Below are 22,553 nucleotides of genomic sequence, written 5' to 3' on the forward strand. Positions count from 1 at the left end.
GGGAAAAAAATCTATTTCAAGTTGTCTCTTGGCTTCTGGCCTGCAGCTCTGCTCCATAGGATACAGAAATCATAAGTTTCCTTTAGATGTATACTAGAATACAACCCAAGCTAACATAATTATATTCTTTAACTACACAGGTTATTTTTAAATTGTTTGTTATACACATCTTTTAAAATCAAGGGACTGAGAGCAATTAAAAATAAATGTAAGCTTTGGCCAATAAACTTTATTTACTATTTTCATCTAAAAAGCCTTAATTACTGAACATCAGGCAGGAAGTAAATGCAGGTATTTCCTCCTCAGAACAAGAAAGTTAGCTTCAAAAATTACTTAATCTTATCTCATTAACACCGCATGGAAATTTCACTCCAGTCTGTTTAAAAATCACTCCTCCAAGTTGTTTATAAACATTCACTTCTTTACTATTCTTTAAGATTTATTTTATTTGACCCTCCTAAGTGGATTTCAGAATTTCTGCCTGATGCGTTCAAGTCCACAGCAGCCCCTTCTTCCTCACATGGCCCTGCCTCCTTGCCTAATCACCCACGAATTCTCTGCAGCGGGGCCTCCCAACTCTTCTCACATCAAGACACACTTGCAAATGATTTTTGTATGGTCGCTGAGAACACCTGCTAGAGGCTTTTCGCTAAAGCTCACCAAACGCCTCCCCCCCCAATACAATAAAAAAGCAAAGAAATGAAGACTAAGAAAAAAGCCTCTAGGGCATCTGATGGGATTGACCATCTCCTGCCATCCAGTGCTTCTGAGCCCAGGGCCCATGCCCAGAGGGGCTGCAGCCTCTGCTCGTCCCTGCATTCTCCTCAGAGCAGCTAAGAGCACCAGTCTGGAGTCACCCTCCAGTACAAAGGCCTTTCTTCTGGATTTCTAAAATAGCACTTGTTTATTTTTATTTATTTTTTTAGGCCACCTGTTGAGGACCTCTTTTTTAAAAAATAAATTTATTTATTTTATTTATTTTTGGCTGCGTTGGCTCTTCGTTGCTGCACGTGGGCTTTCTCTAGTTGCAGCGAGCGGGGGCTACTCTTTGTTGCGGCGCGCGGGCTTCTCACTGCGGTGGCTTCTCATTGCGGAGCACGGGCTTTAGGCACGTGGGCTTCAGTAGTTGTGGCACGTGGGCTTCAGCAGCTGTGGCTCATGGGCTCTAGAGCGCAGGCTCAGTAGTTGTGGCACACGGGCTCAGTTGCTCTGCAGCATGTGGGGTCTTCCTGGACCAGGGCTCGAACCCGTGTCCCCTGCATTGGCAGGTGGACTCTCAACCACTGTGCCACCAGGGAAGTCCCAGAGCACTTGTTTTTAAAAGATTAAACAGGTATAAGTATGTAGAGCACGTGTTCTCAGTGGGGGCGATACTGACCCCCAAGGGAGTGAAGACCACCTTAGATATTACAATAATTTGTGACCCTCCCCAACAAACTCTGTTCCTTTGTTTTAAATTTGGTGGAGGTCGGGAGGCAATTAGGAAAAACGTCTAAAAAAAGGCTCTTTGGGAAAGAGATGTGGAAAACAAAGTTGCGAAACACTAGACAGAGCAAAAAAGCACAGGTCCCTCTTCACCCCTCCTCCAAATCCTACTCCCTTTCCCACCTCCCCAGAAGTAAGCTCCTTCCCGTCTGCCAAGTCTTCTTCCAGACCACATGCACATGTCTTACAGTGAATCCTGTACAAAACAGCACTAGAAAAAGATCCCCTTCAACAACACAAGCCCTGAGGGCCTAAACTTCCTAGCAGTAAAGGGAGACACTAGATTAGATAAAAGCCCGCTCCTTCTGGCTGTTAAGAATTGCCCAGCCCTGCCTGGCGCTGAGGTCTGAGAAGCTTCCCTCGCAGAATCCCTAAGAGGGGATACTGAGTAATGAGGGAAACCGAGCTTCAAAAACATCTCCACAGACTGACCCAGTGTGCTGTTCCACACTGTTCTATGGAGCGTTTGGCCAAGACGCGATTTAGTAGAAAGAGGGGGCTGTACCTGGCATGAGGCTGAGTGATGATCACATATGTACGAGAACTGTCTGACAGCTGGCTTACACCCAGGATATTGCAGAGTCTGCTAAAGAATTAAGACATGTCTTCCCTCTATATTCCTTCCCACGATACATTTTTTATCCCAGCAGTCGTTAAAACCTGAAGCAGACAGACAGGTTACTGTCTCTGGTGGTTACAAGAGTGTCCCCCAAATGTCAGTCGTGCCTGAACTCTCACTAGATGCCATTCTGAGCCACCAGAATAATCCAGCATTACCCCAAACTCTCTGAGTAAAATCATATTCAGTGTCAGCTTCCCTCTCTTTCAAGTGATCCTTGTGTGTCTTGGTTTCTTCCTTCAACTTCTTTCTGCATTACTCCTTCCTTTTGTCCTTCATTCAAATGGCCACTTTGTAACAAGCATGGTTCAAAGGCAAAGTCTCTGTCCTAAAAGCTGACATTCTAGTGGAAAGAGACAAATATTAAATAAGGTGTGTTATCTGTCAAAAAAAGAATAAAGTAGGGTATTTAAAATAAGGGGAGACTAGAAAGACTGGGTCCACAACAGACTCAAACAAGAAACGAATGGTAAATTTCCATCTGAAATATCAAGATGCCGCTTCCCTTCCTTTGCTTTATCACTTGTCCTTGTTGATATCTCATGCAAGAGAATGAACAGGCTTTAACAGGGTTGACCTACCTTAAACCCTTCCCCCAACAGATCCTCCAAACATGTAAAATACCTTTGCAAAGTTTTAAGTATTCACGTTGGGGATACAACAAACCAAAGATCACATGCTTTGAAGTCAAATTTCAAAAACTTCCAAAAACTGTGTTCCCAGTTCCAGAGTGACATAAGTAAGTAACTTAACCCTGGTGACCTCATTTCTTGCAAGTTGTCTCCTTCCTTCCAGGGCCATTGTGAGGAGGAAGCCCATCTCAGTGCCTGACACACCTCAGAATTAACACTCGCCATTTATATCAGCTTGAGTACAGAACTGGTATGAACCAAACCCCACCGCAACCTGTTCCCTTTACTGTCTACAATTCAAAAAGCATTCCACCACAGACAGGCTCACCTCAGATACTGCCCATCCCCACTGTCCGTTCCCATCACCACACATCTCCACTCTCCTTCCTGCCTGTGTTTGCATCCCAAATTCTCATTCTCTTCCAGATTACTGCTGGTGAAAGAGATGAAGTAACTTTTTTTTTTAAGTAAGTTTGTCAAAAAAGAAGCAGACTCACAGACAAAGAGAACTAGTAGTTATGGGGGGGGGGAGGCAAGTTAGGGGTTGGGAGGTACAAACTACTGGGTGTAAGATAGGCTCAAGGATGTATTGTACAACATGGGGAATACAGCCAATATTTTGTAAAAACTGTAAATGGAAAGGAACATTTAAAAACTGTATAAAATTTTTTTAACTTTTAAAATAAATAATAATAAAAAGTATAAAATTAAAGAAAAAAAAGAAGTAGCTAGTACAAATGTTCAGTCTACTATCATCAACTTTAAACACTGGATTAAAATCAGATCCTGTGGGAAAAGTAAATACCAAATGTAAGACAGCAGTTTCTACAGGGAAGAAAGAATGGGATCAGAGAGCAATTGTATTTTTAATATATATTTTTTCTTTAAACTGGAAAAAAAAATTTTAATTAAAAAAATTAAAAGTGGGTTTGTATTTTATGGGGAGTAGGGGGTAGGAATTCTAGAGAAATCACTTTACATTGATGTCAAGGTAGATTGCGTGCCTTCTTCAAGTTCACTATAGAATCTGAGACTCATTCTATGGCATGAACTTACTAAATATTTGAGAGGAAATGACTATATATTCCAAAACTAGAGAAAATCACATCTGCCTGGGGTAAACCAGAGTGACGTCTAAGGGCATTTTAAATGTTGGCCCTTCTCTGAGAGGTACGGCCACATCTTCAGATCAAGGTATCAGCAAATTTTTCCCTCCAAACATGTATAGTCAAATAAATACAACGATACTATGACTCAATGTATGAATATTGTGAAACTAACAAGAAATGAAAGATGTTAAAATAACGTAAGAGGAGTTGGTCCAGTGTCTAAAGCAAATACTGTAACAAACGGTAGGAAAAATGCAGAAACAATAGGTCAACTTTGTCTTCTCTATCTAGAAAATGACCATCAGACTACAAAGCTTAGAACATACATAGTTAAAGTTGGATTTTGAAAGTTGAAACTTAAACAATGAGGAAGTAATCATAGAGGCTGGATTCCCAGAAAAATCTAGACTCAGAAATAATGATTAATAAAGATGTGCACATTGAATAGCTCACAATGTGAGAAATCTTGGCAAACAGTAGTAACAGGAACCTAGAGAGGGGCCCACTCCTCCCCACTCCCACCCGAAGCCAAGGGTGTCTCCACTACAGGCTGAAGAACCTGGCTGTCACATTCGAGTGGACTACAGAGAGAGGGTGTGCACTCGGGGTGGGGGGGGCAGGGTAGTCATCACCAGGAGCCCGGGTAGGTATGTGAGGCATATCCAAGAACACCTGCCTATGTCTTCTTGAGGGCAAAACAGGCTTCATTCATCTTTCTACCCCTAGAGCCCATGCCTGACCCATAGCGGGTACTCAGTAAATGATTTTTTATTTACCGATAGTATTACCAGACTAGGGAAATGCCACAGATCTAAAGATCTCTCTTGTTACGGAAAGGCATCTGCATTTGAATGCTTGGTTTTTATGGGCGTCACATCTCCTAGATCTCATCTTAGATGGATCACTAGGGACATATCTGTTTTACTTTCTGATAAAAGTCCCTTATGTCTATGGCACTCCTGAAGTCCAGTTTCGTAACCCTAGAAGTAGGGCCTGGTCAGAAGGAACAACCATGCCCACTGTGCTGATCTACGTCAAGGTGGGAGGAGCTCCTAGGGATGTGTACCCGGAGGCTTAGATTTAGATCTGTGCTCTTCTGTTCTGGTAGCTAACAATTTGAAACTATCGGGCATACTTAATAAACTTATAAAAAATAAATTGGGAATAGTTAAAAAGAAACAAGATTCAGAAAGATCCTAGCTTAATAAAACAAATTCTTCAAGACACATGTAAGATCCTGTCCAACGTTCTAGAACTAACTAGTAATGCTTACTCAGTGAGCCTAAAAAAGCGAATGCTATCTTGGTCTGCACAGGTCTACAATTATTTATAAAATACTATTGCTCATCTTATTTGTTTGATGGAAACAGCCTCATGAGGTAATCAAGGAAAGAATTATTTAAATGAAACAGGTGTGAGAGGAGGATGTGAACTATAAAATCTTAGGCAATTAGTCACCTCTAGACTCAGAAAATCAACTTGCCAAAGCAAGGATTGGAATCCTCCTTCGAACCACCTCACCAGGTGATGGCATTGATCAAAACAGAATGAGTTAGTGCTTTGTAGTCAAACAAAGGAGCTAGTTAATAATCCCACTGCAACCTAGTAGTCAATTCTGTGGGCCACACTCTAAAAGGGGACATTTACAAACTGGCATCAGTTTTGAGAAGGAGCAAACTGGGTGCAGAAAAGATTAGGAGAATCATACGCAGCCTATCATGAGAGACTGGTCAGCCAGGAATGGCTACATATGGCCTAGAAGGGACTTTGGGGGCAGGAGAAACAGCTTAGTACCATCTAACTACTTAGATGGAAGTCACACAGAAATTCTGAATGCCACACATAGGGCAGACCACGGATAAAAACGCAGAAATCCTAGGGAGCCGACCAGAGAGGCAGACAGGAGAGGAGAGAGCACGTGTGCCAATGCAGCAATGGTGGGAAGGAGACCCATGAGAAAGCTTGCTGGAGGACATCCTCTCACTCGGGAAGGAGGCCGGCTGGGTCTTGAGTTTTATGTCACTGTAGAGATCTTGCAGAAAGGGGATCTTAATGAAAGCCCCCAGAGATAAAGGAAAACAGAGATGCTCTTCAAGTTTTTGTTTGCTTTGCCTCACCTCTAGAATATTTAAGGGTCTACACCTCACTCATCACAGTATTTGCAGGTATCCACCAGATTTTTTGCTGCTATCCAGGTTTTCAACACTTGTCTCCTCAGCAGGACTCTAGATGCCTCCTAAATAATCTGAGTTGGGCATGTGAATAGCACTGAAAAATCTTCCTTTCTTTTTCCATAATTACAAGGAAAATCATGGCAGTAGCTTGGGAATGTCTATTCATTCCTCAGCGATTACTTGGCAAGTCTGCTTCATAGGATGAGTCTCGGAGTCCATTATGACCTGAGGAAGAAGGCATGAAATCCACCCCCACTGTCCCAAGTGTCAACCGTAAACTCATCTCTCTGGAGCTGGGAAACCCTTTCCGCTCCCAGACCACTGACCACATTCATCCAAGTGCTCCCAGCTGTCTACCCCAGAACAGAGTCAAAACACACATTGCCCCCTGACTCTGAACTACTGATGAGACGAGGGTGGAAAGGGGGCCAAAGGAAGAACAGACCCCAGCATCTCAGTCAGCTTTCAGTACATCTGGAGCTCCTCTTGGGGACCCTCTTCTGCTTACTACAGCTGAGTCGGCCCATAGGAGAGATGGCTTTATCCAACCAGTGAAGAACAGAATTGAAACACCTCCTTTTAAATGTAGGATAGATGCTGGCTAGAGAGATTTCAATGGAGTTTTACAGAGGTATTAACTGTGCTAGATATCACTGCTGTTTTCTCCCCAATGAAAGCTAGAGGGTGTGAAATTTCAGTGAGGTCACATGCTACTCTCCACATCTCAACAGTAAAAACTAACTCCACATTTTACCTGATTGTAATGTCATCTGAGAGCACAGAAATGTGGGGAGAAAGTGAGTGTCTCTGGAAGCATTGCACCCTCCATCAGGGTGCTGCACCGCAACACCAAGGTCCCCTGGATATGATGTCATGAAGGCTTGCTAGGGGACACCCAAGCACAAAGAACAAAATAAGCCCAGCTTCGCATCCTTTCCAGGTCAAGGGCCGAGGGACTGAGGAGACAGCAGTACCCAGGCTGCAAAGGGGCCCCAGCAGGACTCAGCAGAGAGAAGCAACTGAATCAACAGTGTATTCCACGAGCAGGCCTTGGCCTGGACCCTCTCATCCTACCCCTGGCTGCATACACCATCATACATCAGTGGTTCCATGAGAAGAGGAACACAGCACTTGCAACAGAAAAGGGGATGTCTTATCCACATCAGTTCTGTCTTCCTGTTCCTTTTCCTTTTCCTTTCCCAACTTTTCATGGCGAAGAAGCTTCTTTGCTGCTTTGCTCCCACCCACCATGCGTATCGAGCCCTTCCTTTATTTGGTCCGTCAGTGGGCACAGACTACCCCCTATCTTGTCTGAAACAAGCACATCTTTGAACCTGCTGCCAGCCTCAAACACTGTCCTGTTTCTCTTTTATTTCAAGACAAACCTCTCCATTTCCTCACTTATTACTCCTTCCTAACCCCCACCGGAAATTTGCTCTACTGAAAACAATCTCTTAAAAGGTCACCAGTGATCTCTCTGTGGCCAAGTCCAGTGGCCTGTTTCCTCTTCCTGGCCTCTCTGCAGCACTCCTGGGGCCCCCTCCCGTCTCTCTTCCCTCTGGCTTCTTGTTAAAGGACCTGGAGCTTCCCTCTCTGGTCTGCCTTCTCCTCCTCCCCTGAAAGATGCCGATTCCCCGAGTTCTGGCCTCAAATTAAAATGGTTAGGGGCGTGGGCTCTGGAAACTGAATGCTCTGTTTAGAATTCCATCTCCACCATGCCTCAGTTTCCTCACCAGTAAATCAGAGATCATTAATAGCGCTTCCATCAGAAGCTGCTGAGAAGAATCAATGACTTAATTTACATAAATCTTAAGAACTCAATGAATGTCCACCCCTAACCTTCTATCTACACTTTGCTGGCCACTTCTGTCCAGATACTAGAAAGATTTCCTCTTTCAAATCCAATATACTATAAAAACCATTTACTTGATACTACTATTTGATAGCTATTTTGATAAGAGGTCATTGTGATGCTGTCTGAGCTTTCTATTTAAAAAATTATCTCATCATATAATTTGTAAGAGTTGCCCTCGCCCCATTCTTTGGCCTCATCTCATTGCCAACTCCCACTTGAGTCTGGTGGGGGTGACAGATGGCGTAGGGGTCACAAATGTCACTGACTCAAGACTTGAAAATAAAGAACTAAAGCAAGTGACTTGAATTTTGACAAGGCTGCTTTGATAGTTTTATTTGTTCTTAACATCAAGAGGAGATCTTCCTTCTCTTCTGAACCTTTGGTGGGAACTATACAACTGTTTAGACAGCAAGTTGGTAATACCTATAAACACATTTAAATGTTAGGTCAAAACTTACACACTTTTCCACACAAGTACGTTTTACGACAATATCCACCAGTAGGGAAGTAATGAATAAATACGTAGTGGAAATCCACATAGTATACCTTAATACACTTTCTAAAATGTTCAAATGATATTTAAAGTTGTACAAGCAGTTGGGTAGGGGTAAGGGATGCAGGATGCTTTCACTTCTTTACTTTTGTATTTTGGTACGGTTTGCATTCTTCCTGACAAATATTTCATTCACAAAATAAGGATCAAAAAAGAGAAGAGGTTCTCATAGGCAAGGAAGGTGGCATCCCAAGGTAGATGCATCATCTTCATGCAGAGATGACCTGTCCATGGTCATGGGCTCAGCAGGGATTCGGACCCAGGTCTGGCTCCGAAGTCTAAGGCTTTTCCACCACTGGACGTTCTCCCACTCACCCCACCCCTCTAACCAAACTGAGATAGGAACTCTAAGCTATACACAGAGAATACAGCACAGGCAACTACGCCGCTTGCAGACAGAGGATCAAGAACCAGGAACAGGGTGGTGCCTTAGACACTGTGGCTTAACATAAAGTCCTTCCAACTCATGGAGAAATGAGAGTGCAACCAAAAGTAACCACCACCACCATCACTGTAGCAGACCGATACACCGTGAACTTGCTGCGGCTTTGATTCAAACCAGCCCCGGAATCTGTAGTCTCAAAGGGCGTTGCCAGCATGGTTCAAAAGTTCACAGTAAGAGATTTGGCAGAGATGCCTCAGACTTTAATTCTTCCCCTGGCCCCTATAAAAAGTAGCTTCCTACCGCACGCATGTTTTAGAAAATGCTGTAAAACCGACTGCAGAAGAGGATGTCAATAGCAGAGTTGTCACTGAAAGGAGGAAAAGAAAATGGAAAAATGAAGCCCACAGAGGAAGAAATTTAGGAACGAAAGCCTGACTGGCAAAGCCCACACCTGTGTGTGTGTGTGTGTGTGTGTGTGTGTGTGTGTGTGTGTGTGTGTGTGTGTGTGTGGCCGAGGTGAGGTTGGGGGATGGGGGGTTATTCAACATCCAGGCCTCTGAGGAAAGGGAAAAGAAGAGACAAATGCATGTCCATTCAGGGGGAGAGATCTGGCTGTGTGTGGACTCTGAAGAGCAGCCCTAAGGTTCCAGCTCAGCTGCTAAGGGCTAAGGACTCCAACAAGCTCAAAATATGCTATTTAATATAAGTGTAATTTCTATACTCGATTATAAGTATGATTGCTGTTGCTATTTTTGCATCCAAAGTAGAATCACATGTTTGAATGATGAGAGACTCACTACACATGGTATTGATTATTTTCTCTATTTCCTCCCACGTGAAATGAAAGGAAGGAGGGAAAACTGCAATGATAAAGCACTCTCTCTATCCATTTGTAGGGCCTTCTGCAGTGCTAAGCAGCCAGAGAGGCTTGAGATAATGAAGAAAGATTAGTGTGCAAACATTTGAGAAGGGGAGAGAAGAAACAACAGTGATATCATAGCCAGCATGCCTAGCCACCACTCAGCAGCTAGGATCCCTTAGAAAATGTGTGGGGGAAGAGAGGAAAAGGGCCATAAATGCTTAGCTTATGACTTGCCCAGAAGAGTCCTTCCCAGCCCAGAGGGCCTTCTCTTTTCTCTGCACTCACATCCCTAATTCCTGGCCTTCCCACTGCAGATGTGCCTGCCCAACAGTGCCCGTGCTCACACCCTGAAGCTTCCTGGTCCTGGGAGGAAGGAAGATGTTGAAGAGGTCCTCTCCCTACCACCCGGGGGAAAGCTAGGAATTAGGCTTCTCTACTCATGGACTTCCTTCAGGTCCACACAGGTCTAGGTAGATCCTTGCAAAGACCATTTAAAACTGGAGGCCTCCAATGACAACACTACAAGGTAAATATGTTTATCAGTCCACTGTGGATGAAGGAATACGAGCCCTGTCTGAACCAAGAAATGAAAGATGTGTCTTGTCTAACAGAAATCGACTTCTTAGGAAGAAAAACCCAAGTAATGGCACGCCCAGAAAACAAGGCCTCTAGCTCTACAAAGAAGTCCGTGGCCCTGTGGGCAATGTGGACAGAGTGAGAACAGGGAGAGAGACCCCAGGATTTCACTGCAGGAATGCATCACAGGCTGCCGGGGTAGGAGGCTTGGATCACGACTCTGGGGGCAGATCACAGTCCTGACACAGAAGTGAAATCGAGAGGTACTGCTTGGCTCCTTAGTCCCCTATTTGCCAGAAGCCTCATTCAGATACAAACAGATTCGTGCCTGAATGTCCAAGTCCTGGCGATAATCTCAAAATCTAGAAGACTAATCAGGAGAACACGGGACTGAACCTACCCAGCAGAGCAAAATGGAACAATTGCTAACATTTACATAATGTGTACTTTTGGTTCTAGGCATTATTTGAAACACATTACGTGGATTGTCTATCTTGCTTATTTCTCCCCAAAGCCCTATAAAGATAGGAACTAGAACATCCTCATTTTACAGATGAGACACAGACAGGTTATTGGCCCAAAGTCACAGGGTAAGAGGCAGAACCAAGATTACAACCCAGTCAGTCTCCAAGGCCCCCAGGTTCTACTTTCTCACTGAGAGGAACCTAGAGGGGACCTACCCGACATCTTCAAGTTCACAAAGATTCCCATGGTCATGTTTTTATAAAACGTGCAAAATTCTTTTGTACTTTTTGTAATGATAAACCCTAAACTACATAAGCTTCAGGCCCCACAAACAGTGTGGATCAACCCCAGGCTCAAAAAACCCTTAACAAAAACTTGAGCACAAGTACATATGAATAATAGCTAAGAGCCCACCATGGCTACAAGTTCAGAGTTAAGGAAAGCCAGTGCACGTGGTATATGCTATAGAAGGCTAATGCCTAGAAGAAAATGAAACTTGCAGAAAATTCTAAGAACAAGCTCCTTTCCACCACCTAGTCATATTGAGAGGAGAAATAAACATTTCCTCTCTCTCTTAGATATAATGGTCATAATTGGCTGAAAAACCAATTGTGCTGCTGCTTCTTCTTTTTAAAAATTTTTTTTAATGTAACAGATAATATTAACTGTGGTTCCTGATATACTGTTAAGTGAAAAGACACTAACCTCATGATTCCACCTGGAAGGGGAAAAGGCATAGGGAAACAGAGGATATGCCTCTGCTTGATGATGGTAGCAGCAAGGTCTTCATCGTCAAGCTTATTTTTGGAATCTTAAAGAACAGAGGCAAAGGAAAGAGTGTAAAAAGCTGTAGACCACAGGACAGAGAGCTTGATGATGATCCCCATTACTTACTATTCCAGAGTAAGTAAGTCTGAGTATTTTTAAAGGGGTAGCATGGTACCTCTTCTCAATTCAGCAAACTGTCTATTTCTTTAACTGTTTTGGTCAAGACAGGAAAACAAACCAAAAAAGCAGGCAAACCACAATGGCACATCCCTACCTGGAGGAGCACAGTACCCTGGCAGGCTAAATGGCCACTTCGAAGGAGGTCTTTTGGGAGATGCATCTGACAGAGCCTTGCAGAAGGGGCCTCTACTGTTCCTCCCTAATCTGGGAGTCTAAGAAAGAACTTCAGCAACAAAGAAGGAATTATCTTACTGATAAGTTTTCAGTGTAATATTAACTAATAAAAGAAACTGCTCAAGAAAAGCAAACTATAAAAATCACCATGTCCTTCAAAAGCATCACACTTGCACCACAGAATTCCTTTACACAGACTTGTCAAATATGGTTACTTTCCAGTTTCTAGAGATGGTAAAATGTATTCCTGATGGGTAAATTCATTAAATCAGCGAATATTTATTGGGCATCTACTATGTGCCAAGTTATATTCTAAAATATAGATCTTGATATATCTCATCAGTGAATAAGACCGAGATCTTATTGCTGGTGGAAAGAAACAATAAACAAAAAGTTCTGAATTAAAAACCTATTTCTGGGGACTGACTTCCCTGGCGGTCCAGTGGTTAAGACTTCCTTCACCTTCCAATGCAGGAGGTCAGGTTTCGATCCCTGGTCCTGGTCGGGGAACTAAGATACCAAATGCCTTGCAGCCAAAACACCAAAACCTGATGGCGCAGTGGTTAAGAATCCACCTGCCAATGCAGGGGACACAGGTTCAAGCCCTGGTCCGAGAAGATCCCACATGCCGCAGAGCAACTAAGCCCATGCGCCACAACTACTGAGCCTGTGCTCTACAGCCCACGAGCTACAACTACTGAGCCTGCACGCCTAGAGCTGGTGCTCCACAACAAGAGAAGCCACTGTAATGAGAAGCCCGTGCACTGCAATGAAGAGTAGCCTCCCTCCCCCACTCGCCACAACTAGAGAAGACCCAACGCAGCCAAAAATAAATTAATTTTTAAAAAAGCAATGTTGTAACAAATTCAGTAAAGACTTTAAAAACGGTCCACATGAAAAAAAATCTTAAAAAACCTATTTCTGAACTGTAAAGTTAAAAAAAAAAAAGCTAAAGCTAAACCCATCAATACATTTTTACCATGCTTCTGTTCCTCTAGCAGAAAACAAGGCAGACGATCTTCGGATACAGTTTACAACAGGAGTCCACAGACACCCTGGGGTTACTCTGATCCGCAGAGCATACCGGTTGTCCAAGTGGCACTGGGCTGGTAGGCCAGCATGGCCTCATGGGACATTTGGTCCTATTTAATTATTACTATATGATTGTTTAACTTACTCTTCAATGACTTACAATTTTGGTAAAGACTTCAAAAGGCTTATTAGCCTTCCAAAGTGGTTTTTATCTGTTGAGGGATACCATTTTGAAACCAAGATTCTGTGAGAAGCTACTTTGCTCAAATCAGACATTCCCTGGGAGCAGAAACTGTTAGAATGTGCATTCCAATTCCATTCTTCTTAGTATCTCAGTTAGACTCCTCCTAAGAAACATGCCCAGGTAAGATCATTTCAGCTCCACCCACTCCCACCCCACAACTAATTTCCTCCACGTTCCCTGAGACCTGTAAGAAAGCTCCCGGCAGCATGTGCTCTAAGATTGGTGAGGGTATGCTTCACTGCATCCTCAGCTCTACAGGAAAGTACCTGACTCCAACATCTTGTTCAGAGCCAAGTGTCAGGAAATGCTGTGCTTCCTTTTGGGACCTGTCATGTTTCCATGGCTTATAAGGCACAGAGGTATTTACCTTTGGTCCCCAAGATGCAGTCAAGGGCCTGGCGTAACCTGTGTGATACATGTAAGACCTTACTACTTTACGAGTGTTTCCATCCCTCACTGAACTATCTACACCAGCTTCTATGTATTCCCTGACCTTCTACTCCATTATAGTCTTTGTAGATTGCAAGTTATGATCCTTTACTTGTCATTAGAGACATATTGATTATATCGCAGGCTGAAGGATTCTACTTTTTTTAGGCTGTTTTCAAACATCTTCTTGCCTATTAAAAAAAAAGTAAGTTTGTATGTTCTACCAGGCATTATTATCTTATCAAACAAGTATCTTAAATTTACTGACTTTTCCCTGAAATTTTACTAACTAAAACTATCTAAGATCAAATACTTCCTCAATTCAAATATAAAAAGACCAAAGGCTTTTTTAATAGAAATGGAATACTTAAAGAGGCAGTGACATACAAGTCTAAGAAATATAATACCAATACTAGTTTTCTATTACTAAGAACTGATAGCCACAACATAGTCATTGAGTACTTACTGCAAGCCAGATACATCTCAACAATGCAGAGTTTAGAGGTGGTAACTATCGCTTCCCCCATTTTACTGATTAGGAAACTAGGACAGAAATACCAAATAATTTGCCCAACATCATCCAAGGCAGTAAGTGGCACAAGGGGGATTAGAACCCACATCTGCATCACTCCAAGGTCCATTCCACACTATCTCCCCCCACTTTGTTAAAGAGGTTTTAAGAAAAAAAATTAATATTTAAGCAACATATCAGTTATGCAATACATAAAGAAAAAGCAGGAAGAAATCAAAAGGTGTCCAAACCAAGCAATGACAAAGATCATGTTCCACAGACCCACTCAATCAGGTGGTTCTGAGCCCTCAAATGAAATGCAGTATCTCATACAAAGGACTAGCAAACATGGATATTTGATTTCCAAGCCCAGAAGAGATTAAAACAGCATTAAATGAATAATCATGATGCCAGGAACTGACAGGTGAACAGTAAAAATAGCAGGGAGGAGGGTGCACAATAGTGACATGTAGCAGAACATCCCTAAGTACCTCACTAAACTAAGATTTCACAGAATTAAAATTCTTAGAATATTCCAACATTTTTCTGTGATCTTGAGCAAATCCCATCTTTCTGAGCTTCAGCATTCTGATCTGTAAATGTTGGATAATCCCAGGAATCCTCGGAGGTCTGCTCTACTGCTGAGATCAAAAGACTTCCTATGGGGCTTCACTGGTGGCGCAGTGGTTGAGAATCCGCCTGCCAAAGCAGAGGACACGGGTTCGAGCCCTGGTCGGGGAAGATCCCACATGCGCGGAGCAACTAAGCCAGTGCGCCACAGCTACTGAGCCTGCGTTCTAGAGCCCGCAAGCCACAATTACTGAAGCCCGCGAGTCTAGAGCCGTGCTCGCAACAAGAGAAGCCACCGCAATGAGAAGCCCGCGCACCGCAACGAAGAGTAGCCCCTGCTCGCCACAACTAGAGAAAGCACGCGCAGCAACGAAGACCCAGTGCAGCCAAAAATAAATAAATAAATTTATATATATATAAAAAAGACTTCCTATGAAAGAACTGTATGAAAGAACCATATAAATGAAAGGGGTTATTAAGGATGGTTTGATGCTTAAAGGGATAAACCCACAGTTATATAAACCTAAAGTTAAAACTAACTTTCCAAAGGTTCTGAAAGCTGAGGTTTTGCTATTTTTAAAAACGTATAATAATTACAATGATCTAGCCTCAGTCCACGCATTTCCTTCAGTCTGCTCAATGATAAGCAGGCAAAGGGCAGAAGTTGCTTCATTAGTCAGCCAGAAGAAATTAACATGGATATTAACGTCCAAGAAAAGTAAGTCTCTAAAAGGACTGCCAAAGTTATCAGTACCTCATTTACAATGCAAAAGGTAGAGACTCAACGGTTGCCAGCCAAGAATCACAAGGGCAAATTAAAATTAATGTGCACAAGCCAGGCCAGGGTATCACATCCAGCAGTTTGGACATGCTGAGTACTCTGAAAGGATTCCTAAAGCTCCGCTTGCAAACCTTGGAAAGAAGTGAACAATATTCTGCAAGTTTTCAATTGGTGGGGTTTGTAATCAATCATACACAAACCACTCACTTTTCTGTTCTTTACAAACAAAAATGGTCAGAAAATCGTCTTCTAAAATGGGCAACACACTTGACAAGGTAAAAGATCTAAATTTCAATTCTGGATACCTAGACTAAAATCAACTCCTTGCTTCAGAGATTGTTTAGAACTTATTAACAACTGAATTATAATATGATCTGGAGACTATATAACGGGGTGAGAAGAGCCGCAATTCTCCCTTGGGGTGTGACAATGGTGCGCTTCTTGGCCTCTACATAATTCACTCCACAGCGCGTACACCCCCAACGCTGGGATGTTACAGCTCTGACAATGCCAGTGAATTCTACAAGCGGTAGGACGGTGCGGTGGCAATCCTGACATGCTTCGGCTCCCGGGAGGTTAATGGGAATTAAACCACAGCAGCCCTCCTTTGTGGCGCTTTGGCCAGAACAGCAGAAAGGAGACAATGAGCGTTCTGTGAGCAGTTCCGCGCCGATTGGCTGCTCTCTCCCCCCAGAAACCCCTGATGTCATGGGCTTGGAATGCAGGGAGGGAGGAAGGAAGGAGAGGATTTGGGGAGGGGGACGCCTCTCATCTCTTTCCCAGACCGAAAGTACTAAAGATAAACCCAACGCATTCTTATGCTGGGCAAAGTGGCAGAACCGAGCGTTACCAAAGCCCAATCACTCCAAACTACAGCCCGCCTCAGCAAATAAACCCGAAACAAAAGCAACCCACAAAGACTTCCTTGATATCGTTGAAGTCTAACGTACTACAAACTTCTCAGTGTTTTATAAAAATAAATCTCAAGTCTACAGCAGATATTCCCAAAGCGGCGCACTCAGGCTTTGTCTCCGCTTCCCGCAGAAGCAGCAGCAATTGGCACCGGTATTCGACAACCGTGAAGGGTTCTGGACGGCTCCCGTTCTTCCGGTGGTCCCTGAGGTCTGTGCGTGGGATGCTCAGCGGTCTGCCACCCGGGAAGAGGCGAAGAACAATGGGGGACCCAGTTTGGCCACGTAACCGCCTAACTTTACTCGCGCACTTGAATTCGGCCTGGGGTTTGGAGAGCGTAAAGGTTCAGGGTCCGCCAGGAGCCCGGGCCGGAGCGGGTGGCGAAGGCTGCTTGCTGGGTCCCCAGCCGCGCGGACTGACCCCACCTAAGGGCGAATGACCACGCAGGAGCGCCCCCTTCCCGGAAGGGTGCGTCCTGCAGCCGCAGACCCGCTCCTGGAGCCGAAGGCAGGCGCTGCGGGATTCCAGGAGCCCAGGAACCCACCGCCCGCCGCCAGTCCCGGCCCGCGGCGCTGGAACAAAGCCAGAAGAGAGCCCGGGAGGCGGCGCTTGGAGCCGGGGATAGGTCGGGGACGCGCGGCGACTCTCGCGCCGCCCCGACATCTCCTCTCCGCGAAGCCCGCCAGAGACAAGACGCACTGGGCGAAGTGCCCACGCCACCCCCGTCCCAGGGTCCCCTGGGCGGCGCCCTGCATCCCACCTCTGGCCTCGGGGTCCCGCCCCACCCTTGCCCAGGCGTACCTTGTTCTTGACTTCGGCCGAGAGCCCATAGGAAGGGCCCTTGTTGAAGTGGGTCATGATGATTCGGTAGGCGGGAAGAGGCTGAGCTCTGGTCCGGGGGTTTCTCGCACTCGGCTTCCCCGCTCCTGGCCCCGAGGAGTGGCCGCACCACAAGATGCTCGGAGCTCGCTCCCCTGGGCGGCGCAGGAATCGCCCGGACTCGGCGGCCGGTCGCGGGCGGTGCCTCCGCTACTCAGTCGGACGAGGTCCCGCAGAGCCTCCCGGTCGGCTCCGGAGTCCCGCACGAACTGCCCCCCACCGCCTCCTCCGGACCTTCAGGGATTGGCCGGCTAGCCCGACCAATGGAGGGCCTCCTCCTCCCGCCTCTCCCGCGAAGGGGCGGCGCGGCCAATTGAAGGGCGGCGGGCGCGGCGCTCCCTCCCCGCGCGGGTCCCTGGACCCCGTCCCCGCCCTCACGCCATACAGGCCCACGGCGAGGCTGCCCCTCCTCCAGACCCGGCCGACGGGGCAGCGCAGGCGGAGGCCAGCCCCGCGATGGGAGCCGGCCCTGCCCCCGCGCCCGGGGGCTTCCCAGCGGCCCGGAGTTCGCGTCAACTTCCAGGCATTCGCTCGGGGGCCGGCGGAGGGGAGGGAAGCCCACGACGGCTGGCCCGCCGCCGACCCGCCACCTCCTTCTGTCTCCTCCCCGCCTCCAGGCCCAGCGGGCGCAGGTGGCGGGCAGGACCCTTCCACCCGCTGCGGGAAGCACCAGGAGCAGCCTTGGGGCCCCTCTGCCTGAGAAAAGGGGCCCGTCCTCCGACACCTGCTTCTTCCTCCCATACCTAGCAGCTTCCCACGCCTGTTGGTCTGACCTCTCCCCTGCTGCCACCATGGGAACAGTCAAGGCTTTGGGCCAAATTCGAGTTCACTCTGTGTGTGCCGTGCGGAAAATACTGGGGAATGTGCCATGGCAGAGCCTGGGCATTTCAAGTTCTTTTCTGTATTCGCACCAGCTCCTTTTTACAAGCATCTTTATACGGGGTTCAGCTAATCCAAAAACCCAGGTGGCTGTTTTTTTTAAAAAATCTGTAGGCTTCTTTGAACCAGATCTTTGTGTAGAGATAAATATCCTTGTATCCTTTCGGCCAAAAGTGGCCTCCATTCTTTAGTGGTCCTGCTTCCAACCCACCACTTTCTTTCCCTCTGATCTCGAAGTAATTTGATAGAGAGGAGGAAAGGAACAGAACTTTGGTCACTCGCCTGAGCGCCTGGCACTGTTCTAGATGCCTTCCAAACTTTCTCATTTACTACCCCCAAACAACCGGTAGGTAGACATCATGTCCGTTGTAGAGGTGAGAAAGCTGAAACCCAGAGACCTAAGTATCCTGGCACAGGTCTGCCAGCTTCCAAAGCTGTGCCTCCTGCCATCACTTTCTCCTGCACACTTAGGACATGTTTCCATCCCTGAGACCCTAGTATAAGAGTTTTGTTTATCAAACACCAGCTACTGTGCCAGGACAGACCATGGAACCAGGTGTGGCAACCTGCTTGAGAAGAGGAACCAAATATTTTACCGTAGTTGAGCCATCCTGGAGCAGAAATGAATAAGTCAACTTTAAAAGAAAATGCACAAGACTGCTATTAGCTTTTCAAGGACTTTTGAATGACTGGGGGGTGGGGGGAGAAGGTGAAGGAGGCTAATAGGGAGGAAGGTGAATGATTTATATGTGATTTGCTAATTTAGTAAGGAGGTAGGAATGATAATTAGCTCAGTCTTCCCACACAAATATGACACAGGATGAGTGAGGCAAGCCGTTTGGGCTGTTTTTCCAGTAGTGTGATAGTGGCCAAGTGTCATGGACAAGACCTTACCCACTTTTCTTTGGGAGTAAAGAGTGTGGGAAATGGTGGCCAGATCTGAGGTACAAATCACAGTTCTATCACATTCCGTTCCTGCTATGATGTAAGCCTGTCTCACTACAGTGGCGACGGAGAACACAGGGTCAAAATCACTTTAATCTGCTTCAAGGTCATTCCTTGTAGAATGTACAAGAATCATATTCAATTTTGTCATGAAAACTTGACAGAAATGTGAGTTTTGTGTAACGGGAGTTATTGTTTAACGGGTACAAAGGTTTAGTTTGGGATGATAAAAAATTTTAGAGATGGATAGTGCTGATAGTCGCAGAACAATGAAAATGTACTGAATGCCACTACCTACTTAAAAGTGGGTCTTTTTTAATCCCTCCCTCTTTCTCCTCCTTGCTACCCAACCTGGTCAAGCAACCACGGATACATTTTCTGTCTCTACATATCAGTTTGTGTTTCCTAGGATTTTACATAAATGGGACCATACAGTGTGTCCATTTTAAATGGCTTCTTTCAGCAAAATTATTTTGAAATTCATTGACATTGTAGCATATATCAGTAGTTCATACCTTTTTACTACTGAGTAGTATTCCATTGTAAGGATATATCACTATATATATATATATATATATATATATATATATATATACCCATCCCCTTGTTGATGAACATTTGTGTTGCTTCCCATTTTTAGCTATTGCAAATAAAACTATGAACATTCATGTACAAGTCTTTTTATGGATATATGCTTTCATTTTTCTTGGATAAATACCTATGAGTGGAATGGCTGGATCATATGAAAGTTATACATTTAACTTTTTAAGAAATTGCCAACTTTTCCCCAAATAATTGTACTATTTTACATTCCCACCAGCAGTGTATGAGAGTTGTAGCTTCTCTACATCTTCACCAACACTTATTATGGTCAATATTTTTAAGTTTAGCCACTCTAATAGGTGTGAGGTGGTATCTCATTGTGGCTTAAATTTTAATTTTTCAAATAAGTAATGATGTTAGGCATCTTTTCATGTGCTTATTTTTTCATGTGTATATCTTTTTCATGGAGTATCTGTTCAATCTTTTCTCCATTTTTTGTGTTTTCCTATTATAGAATACATCTTTAACTTATCATTGCCAGGACAGATTTAGAAAATCCTGACCAAAGTCTAACAATCAAGTGTGTCAGCAAATGTTAGAGTTTAAGTAAAATTTCACATTACAAAATAGCTACCAGGGTATGTCCCAACAATCTCAAGTATTTTAACTGGAGCTGTCTTTAATATGCAGAATGCTTTGAATTGAAATAAATGCTCTTAAAGAGGTCAATGCTACCTTTCCAAATGCCCATTAATTAAAAGCAGTTGGTGGGAAGCTTTAAGAAAGTGCTTTCACAGATACAAGTCTGTAGATCGTATTGTCATGTACCTTCCCACCAGGACAATAGTAAAAAATATTTTGGAGAATATCCCCTGTAGAAACACAATGCCAGAGAATTACAAAGAAGTATAATAAGTAGGAAACAGTCAGTTCTATTAGAAGGCTCAGAGGAGGCTAAGCGACTTTTCAGCAGCTACTATGTGCTAAACAATATTAGAGGTGCATGATGGGCAGAGAGATCATACAATTTAGCACCCAGATAGGGATACTTTTGAGAGTGAAAGGGGGTACTGCTAATATTTTTTGTCTCAGGCAGTCCTGATAAGGCTCCTTGACAGTGTTCCTTTTTGCTCTCAAAAGTGTCCCTGTTTAGATGATAAATAAAATGGTCATTCATTTATAGGCATCCCTCACAACAATCCTAAAATGGTAAATATTATCTATACCCATTTTACACTCAGAAACTGACTCAGTAAGAAAGGATGCACAACCTGGCCAAAAGCAGATGGTTAATAGAGAGCAAAATTAGGATTTGAAACTGGGCTTGCTTTAGGATGATTTCTGAAGAACCAACTTCCTAGATCCCTCAAGAATCTAAAATCACCCTTTGTAAGGCGCATCTACTCCTTTTTAAAAATTTTTGGCTTCATCTCGGGAGTACCCACCACTCACTTCATGGGATACTGTCAGTCGCTCAATCTCAGAGCCACCTCCTTCCCCACCAGAGGCTTTCACGTGGCCGACTTGTCAAAGTGTTTGCCCTATCCCCCGAGGCACAGTTACTGGGTCCAAGGAGGCATGTGATCCAAGCAGGGCCCACCATTGTTCTTTTTGGTGAACAGATACAGAAGCTGCATATTTTGGTTAGAGCAGACAGAAGACTAACTCAAAGTGACATAGACAAAAATGGCTGAAGTCGTTCTAACTTTAGGCATGACTGGACCCAGGGACTCAATCAAAGTGTATCACAAGCCAGTGTATCCCCATATACCTCTTCTCTTCCACTGACTCTTCCCTTTTGGTGTCAGATTTACCACCAAAAGGTTCAGGCTTACATCCTAACCTCTCAGTAGCCACAAAGAAAAGAAAAGAAAAAAAAGGCATAATAGAAAAATGAACCATTTCCCAAGAGTTCCAACAAAAGTCCCAGAACTGAGTCTCACTGACCTACTTTGGGTCACCTACCCCTCTCCACAGCAATGTCTTAGCCACAGGGAGAAAAGCCCTGACTGGGAGGTCTGGACCTGAGATGGTATGGAAGGTGAGTAGGCAGCTCCTCCATCACCACAGGAGCTGAGAAAGGGGAGATGCATAACCCCAGAGGAAAAGGATGTCGGCAGGCCAGATAAAATGATGCCCATGTCATCTGCACGTGCTCTTCTCCCTCAGGTGTACATTAGAAGGGCCCCCTCACTTCCATGGACCCCTTTCAGAACCTTGCACTTAATTTTTTAGTTCATTTTAAAAATTCTTTTTCTCAAAGGGGTCCCTAAACTTATATACACTTCAGGCAAAAAGTCTGGAGATACCCTGTAAGGGAGTCATCCAGAATCCCCTTCTCTTCCCGCCAGTTAGGCACCAAGATCTTGTCAATTGCTTACCTACATTCCCTTCTCTTCATTCCCAATAGCCTGAAGTTGAGGTTCTTACCATCTCTAGTCAGGGAATGGCATCCTGCCCACAGGCTTCCTCTTCCAGATTTATCTTCAAACCTGATGCCTTTCAGCATGGATTTCCTCAAAAAAAAAAAAAAAAAAGAATATTACTAGGAATTCCCTGGCGATCCAGTGGTTAGGACTCCATGCTCTCACTGCCAAGGGCCCGGGTTCAATCCCTGGTGGGGGAACTAAGATCCCGCAAGCCATGCAGCACGGCCAAAAAAATAATAAAAATAAAAATAGAATATTACTATATGATCCAGCAATTCCACTTCTGTGTATATACCCAAAAGACTTGAAAGCAGGACCTTGAAGAGATATTTGTACACCCAAGTTCACAGCAGCATTATTCACAATAGTTAAGAGGTGAAAGCAACCCAGGTGTCTATCGATGGATGAATAGAAAAGCAAAATGTGGTATATACATACAATAGAATATCACTCAGCTTAAAAAGAAATAAAAAGAAATTCTGAAACATGCTACAACATGGACAACCCTTGAGGACATTATGCTAAATGAAATAAGTCAGTCACTAAAGGAAAAATACTGTAT

At 44.5% G+C, this 22,553-nt stretch overlaps 1 protein-coding gene across 2 annotated transcripts in view; it reads right to left on the reverse strand.

Annotated features, from left to right (window-relative positions):
* Positions 1–22,250, reverse strand: part of CNN3 (calponin 3) — a 31,954-nt gene extending 9,704 nt beyond the window's left edge. Inside the window, exon 1 of one of the 2 annotated variants that reach the window (XM_079925000.1) lies at positions 21,993–22,250. In XM_079925000.1, the coding sequence (XP_079781126.1) occupies positions 21,993–21,995 (3 nt within the window). In that variant the 5' untranslated portion in view covers positions 21,996–22,250. Of the gene's footprint in view, positions 1–17,117; positions 17,408–21,992 lie in introns of those variants that run through there. The other variant, XM_079924999.1, reaches the window with a different exon arrangement.
* Between the last annotated feature and the right edge of the window lie 303 nt (positions 22,251–22,553).

This window comes from Stenella coeruleoalba (assembly GCF_951394435.1).
Source record: "Stenella coeruleoalba genome assembly, chromosome: 1".
In the NCBI taxonomy this organism is placed as follows: domain Eukaryota; kingdom Metazoa; phylum Chordata; class Mammalia; order Artiodactyla; family Delphinidae; genus Stenella; species Stenella coeruleoalba.